Raw genomic sequence first — 6,471 nt, 5'->3', positions numbered from 1 at the left:
AGGAATCAATGGGGCTGCGTTAGGAGCTTTACGCTGCTTTTTTGCAGGTGTTAGGTTTTTTTTTCAGCTGGCTCTCCCCCATTGATTCCTATGGGGAAATCGTGCACAAGCACGTTTTACCTGCTTACAGCTAACGTAAGCATTGCTGGTATTGAGCTGAGATGTGGAGCTAAATTTTTCTCTACGCTCATTTTTTTGCGGCTAACGCCGGGTTTGTAAAAACCCGTAATACCAGCGTTGTCTGTAGGTGAGTGGTGAGGGAAAACTGCTCGTTAGCACCGCACAGCCTTACCGACAAAACTCGTAATCTAGGCGTATGTTTCTATGCAATTACATATATGTGTCATACAAACACATACATCTTTAAGCATGTAAAGCACAAACTGTGAGGAATAAAATAGCAAAAAGAGCTAAAAGAGATTATTTTATAGTTTATTGACATTAGCACCAATGCAGGGGTTAACAATTTTTAAGCTTAAGAGTGGAATGTCAGTGTTTGCTTATCTTACACAAGGAATGATGTAAAGCAAGTCTGAAAGAATTAGTGAAATTATTTCAGTTTCATTTCACTCTTCCCTTTTTGGAAATAGAAACTTAACTGCTTTGCTTTTTTGTGTCTATCACAAGGTAAATAAAATATACGTTCTTACAAACAAAGCATATTAAAAATGGGAAAGGGTTAATAAAAATACATTACACATCCCACTGTTTTATTTAATAAATTATTAATATTCTAGGGCCATTCTAGCCTGTTTAAATCTACCCAAACTTTTATACTGTCTTGCACTTCTCAGGGATCTGTGCTGGTATTTATTTGGATTAATACAAATACAGTGATATCCTACAATAACGAGAAATATCTACTTTTGTTAAAGGCTTAGGTGTCAATTTATCAAATGCTTTGCAAGCCTTTCGACCCCCTACGACTGCAGGTTCTCACAAGAGAACCTGAAGTCCGTATTTAACAAGCAGCGGTCATCAAACTGCTGCTTTCCTAACCTTTCTCCACCACTAAGGTGGCGGATTTCAATCTCCCCGGTCTCGTCCGACCAGGGAGATTGACAGCTTCTGCCCGAGCATAATTGGCTGCGCGCGGACAGGGGGAGGCATTGCACACGAGCGCAAAATAGCGCTCGTGTGCAATGCTGAATTCCGCCAGAGGCGAGCTGCAGGCGACAGGGGCGCGCATGTATGCCCCTGTCCGCCGCAGAATGATAAATCGACCCCTTAATATCATGGAGTAACATTCTGTGAGGAAGCATGTTTAATTGCAAAAAGCTAAATTAAGCATTTAGGGTGAAGAAACTCTAAAAGTAAAATGAAGAAGTAATAGTAATTTACCAAAAACCCTGAAAAAATGAATGGGCCTTAGAGATATTTTTTCAAATAGCATAAATTAGAAAAACAGCGAATCAAGACATTAAAGGGATATAAACCGTTTGTTTCATTGTTGTAATAGAAAAAGCACTAAGCAAAGGGTTGTAGTTAAAGGGACCGACTGCTTGCTTTTTGTATTGTTTAAAAAGATAGATAATACCTTTACTACTCATTCCCTAGCTTTGTATAACTAACATTGTTATATTAATATACTTTATAGCCTCTAATTCTTGAAATCTCTGCCTGTTTCTAAGCCCCTGCAGGCTTCCTCTTATCTCAGTGCATTTTATTAGCTTTTCACAGCCAGACAGTGCTAGTTCATGTGTGCCATAACATTGTGTTCACTCCCATAGAGTAATGCAGGAACTAGCACTGATTGGTTAAATTGCAAGTTTGTAAAAAGCACTGAGATAAGGGGACAATCTGCAGAGGCTTAGATACAAGGTAATCACAGAGGTAAAAAATGTTGGTTATGCACAACTGGGGAATGGGTAATAAAGGGATTATCTATCTTTTTTAAATAATAAAAATCATTGCAAAATATATTACTCATTATTTTAAAATAAGCTTACATCTTATTTCTTAACTTAATTTGTGCAGGTTCCATTACTTCCTGTCACAACTGCATAAGGGGGCTAGGGTTTCTACAGGAAGGCAAAGTAGCAGTTTTTTCTTTGATGTTTTGCTACATAGAATCTCGCTGCAATCAGTAGTTGTCATTCTCAGTTCAGGAATTTTGCTGCAAGAAGTTCTGTAACTAATTCTGCTCTGTTAACTAGTTGTAGGCAGGGGCTACACTGAGAATTTCAGTGTTCATTTAGTATGAAATCAAGTAAGCCGTTTTTTAACATATATTTTTTTTTCTACTAAAAGAGCACTGTTTCATATTAGACATGTGCATGGCGAAAATATTTGGTTCGGTTCGGATCGATTCAGAATTTTTCGAAGTTCGGTTCGGATCAATTCGAATTTGGAAAATTTCGAATCTATTTGTTTTGGATTCGTTTCGGATTCATTCAGATTCAAAGAAATTCGGCTGGATTCGGTTCGATTCGGTTCGATTCGGTTCGTAAATTCGGCAATTCGGTAAGTGTTAGGTGGGATTAGACTAGTATTATACTGTATATTAGGTGTTAACGTAACATACTGTATAATACTAGTGTAATCCAATGGCCATCCGAATTTACGAATCGATTCGATTCGGAAAATTCGGCAAAATTTTAATTTGGAAATTCGGTTCGATCCGAATCGCCGAATTTGCCGAATTTCCGAATCGAACCGAACCGAATCGCACATCTCTATTTCATATCCCTTTAAGAAAAGTAGTACATTACATCAACCATAAGAAATTTATAGAGTTGATGTTATTATAATTATTATTAGAATCTGTACCCAGGTATCACATTGCAGACATAAGTTGAAGCATGATAGGGGGAGGGTATCTGCCTTCTTTTGCCCCCCATCCTCTATATCTATGTTAGATGTCCAATAACACCTGGGCACGTGCACATACTCATGTGCATGCATTTAGAGGCTTATGTGCAAAAATGATAAAGATAAATGGAAATGCACTCTGCAGTAGAGCAAAAATGTGTTTTAAATAAAGCAGGAAGACTGAAGCATTATTAGTTTAGTGTCTTAAATGGACAGTCTAGTCAGAATTAAACTTTCATGAATTTTAAACAACTTTCCAATTTAGTTTTTTCATCAAATTTGCTTGTTCTCTTGGTATTCTTTGTTGAAAGCTAAACCTCGGTAGGCTTCTATGCTAATTACTAAGCCATTGAATGCCGCCTCTTATCTCAGTGCATTTTTACAGGTTTTACAGCTAGACAATGCTTGCTCATGTGTGCTATATAGATAACAGTGCTCTCACTCCCGTAGAGTTTTTTTATGAGTCAGCACTGATTGGGTAAAATACAAGTCTGTCAAACAAACTGAGATAAGGGGGCAGTCTGCAGAAGCTTAGGTACAAGGTATTCACAAAGGTAAAAAGTATATTTATATAAAGGTGTTGGTTATACAAAACTGGGGAATGGGTAATAAAGGGATTAGCTATCTTTTTAAACAAGGAACATTCTGGAGTAGACTTTCCCTAAGTAATCTGTTTCCTGCTGCAAATGTGTATATTCTAAATTATAAATATACATAAAGACTGGCACCTAGTTAAAAAAGTGCACTTTTACCAATATGAAATGTATAATATTTACAACAATTGTACTAAAGCAATATTTATTGTAATGAATGTGACTTTTAGTAAACTGTCAAAAACTTAGAGATTATTCTAATCAGGAAATGGTTATTGGACAATCACACTGCACTCTGTCTCCACCCCAGGCACCTACCAAATAAAAAGAAACCTAATGTAGTGTCTTGTCTCATTTGCTTGTTAATTTCTACAATGGCTCTTGCAATAGAACCTGGAGACCTAGAATGCACTCTCTGTATGAGCTTTTATACAGATCCTGTGATGCTGAGATGTGGTCACTACTTTTGTTATGACTGTATTGAGAATGAGCTGGATATCCAGGATAGATCTGAATTTTATACCTGTCCTGAATGCAGAAAGCATTTTACAGAGAGACCTGTGCTGCAGAAAAATCAGAATCTCTGTAACAAAGTGAATAATTCTCTTCAAGCTGAGTCAGTAACTACAATTTTCTGCACATACTGTGTTCAAGAAAGAGTGCCTGCTTCTAAAACCTGCCTGCTGTGTGAAGCCTTTTTATGTGATATCCACTTGAGAGTACATTGCAAGTCAGAGCAACATGTTTTAACCGATCTTGGCACTTCCTGGAAGAATAGAAAATGCTCTATCCACAATAGGCTGTTTGAGCATTATTGCATCAAGGATTCCTCCTTTATCTGCCTAAAGTGTTCTGCCTCTGGAGATCACATAGGGCACAAATTAGAATCACTGAATGATGCATCCAAAAAGAAAAAGGAGAAGTATAAAAATCTTCTGGAGAAAATGTCATTTGAGTTAGAGGAAACTAAAAAAAGTGTCCAGAATCTGCAAGATCACAATGAGGAAATGCTAAAGCAAGCAAATAATGAAACAGCAAAAGTGATGGTTTTATTTAGTGACATAAGACAGAAACTAGAAGACTTACAGGATCGGTTACTGAGTGAGCTCAACAGACAAAAAGAACAGATAATCTACCCAATTTCTGAAAGGATAAAGCATCTTGAAAAAAAGATGGAGAAACAGATTAAAACTGTGCATTATATTGAGAATCTATGCAAAATTGTAGACCCAATAAAGGTATTGCAAATATGGGATACACATAATGGTATTCAGGATGCTAAGCAGTGGTGTGATGGTGGCAGTCAAAGGGGTGACAGCACTGTATATAATCCAGGTGGTGTCAATCATGATCTGATTTCAGTGAATATCTATATAGCACTATCTGATATTATAAATGATGTAAAGACAAGGAGAAGTGGATATGGGCAGGAGGCTTCAGATATATTATTGGATATATGTACTGCTAGTTATGAGATAGGTATATCTGATGATTTAAAAACTGCTTATCAGTCTTTGTCATGCCAGCAGCTTCCAGAAACATTAGACCGATTTAAGGATCACTCTCAGGTTTTAAGCACCAAGAGTTTTACATCAGGGAAGAAGTTCTGGGAAGTAGAGATCAGCGATTCAGGAATCTTTAGATTAGGAGTTGCATATCCCAGTATAGAAAGGAGAGGCAGACAGTCCTGTATAGGGAATAATAATAAATCTTGGTGTTTGCTCCTTTGTAATAAAAATATAGTAAGAATACATAATTCACAAGTATTCATTGTACCTGGTGAATATTCTTGTAGGAGATTTGGAATATACCTGGATTATGAGGCAGGGCGGCTGTCCTTTTTTGAGCTGTGTGAGTCTATTAGACACTTACACACTTTCACTGCCACTTTCACTGAGCCTCTCTATGCTGCATTCTGGGTTAGTGATAAAGGTTGGTTAAGAATTGGGGTCTAGAATTAAGGACTACTGCTCAACATAAGAAATCAAAAAGACTATAATTAATACACAAATTAAAATATATATGGAAAGAGCAGTTTAAATAAATTATAAAATAGCTAAAGGAATTAAATAACATTATTTTATTTGGGATATTACTGATGGGATTTTGCAGTTTCAGCATGGAGACAATACCCACATTTTCTAAAAGGGACTGTAAAGTGAGAGTTAAAGGGACATGAAACCCCCCAAATAAATTCATAATTGAGAGGGAACATACAATTTTAAACAACTTTCCAATATACTTCTATTGTCTGATTTGCTTTATTCTCTTGATATCCTTTGTTGAAAAGCATACTTAGGTAGGCTCAGAAGCTAGATGCCGATAGGTGGCTGCATATATATGTCTCTTGTTATTGGATTACCAATATGTTTAGATAGATCCCAGTAATCCATTGGTGCTTCTTCAATAAAAAGATACCAAGAGAATGAAGCAAAATTGATTGATAAAAGTAAATTTTAAAGCTGTTCAAACATAAATGCACTGAATCATTAAATAAATATTCTGTGTTTCATGTCCCTTCAAACGTGCATCAGATCAGATAGAGAATTCCATTTTAAACAAATTTCCAATTTACTTCAATTATCTAATTTGTTGCATTCTCTTGGTATCCAGTTTTCTCCCTAGGTCCTTTTTAGCGGGTGCACCTGACCACCCGGCTAAAGTGTTTAACCAATATTAAGCTAAAATTAGCTAATATTAAAAAAGTTACATTTTTATTGCACAAATTATCATTAAATACATTTATGTGAAATTACTCAATTAATTTGTGCTTTTGATAGAAGAAAATTATTTAATATTAGAAAATATTATACTGCCCCATTCTGTAGAGAACACTGGTATCCATTGTTGAAAAGCATACCTAGGTAGACTCAGAAGCAGCAATGCACTATTGGGAGCTAGCTTCTGATTGTTGGCTGCACATATATGCCTCTTGTTATTGTGCTCAGCTAGCTCCCAGTAGTGCATTGCTGCTCCTTCAACAAAGGATATCCAGACAATGAGGCAATGTGAACGAAGGAATGTTGGTTGAAATTGTATGCTCTTTCTGAATAATGGAAGAACACTT

At 36.4% G+C, this 6,471-nt stretch overlaps 1 protein-coding gene across 1 annotated transcript; it reads left to right on the top strand.

The window, feature by feature from the left end:
- The first annotated feature begins 3,778 nt into the window (after positions 1-3,778).
- Positions 3,779-5,359, top strand: LOC128641693 (E3 ubiquitin/ISG15 ligase TRIM25-like). The gene has a single exon (XM_053694224.1). It carries the CDS (start codon positions 3,779-3,781, stop codon positions 5,357-5,359), a length of 1,581 nt encoding a protein of 526 aa, XP_053550199.1.
- Positions 5,360-6,471: the final 1,112 nt, after the last annotated feature.

This window comes from Bombina bombina, chromosome 11 (assembly GCF_027579735.1).
Source record: "Bombina bombina isolate aBomBom1 chromosome 11, aBomBom1.pri, whole genome shotgun sequence".
In the NCBI taxonomy this organism is placed as follows: Eukaryota; Metazoa; Chordata; class Amphibia; order Anura; family Bombinatoridae; genus Bombina; species Bombina bombina.
This window is presented reverse-complemented; position numbering and strand designations above follow the sequence as displayed.

Coding starts and splice junctions, on each gene's coding strand:
- LOC128641693 (XM_053694224.1), top strand. CDS start 3,779: ATGGCTCTTGCAATAGAACCTGGAGACCTAGAATGCACTCTCTGTATG.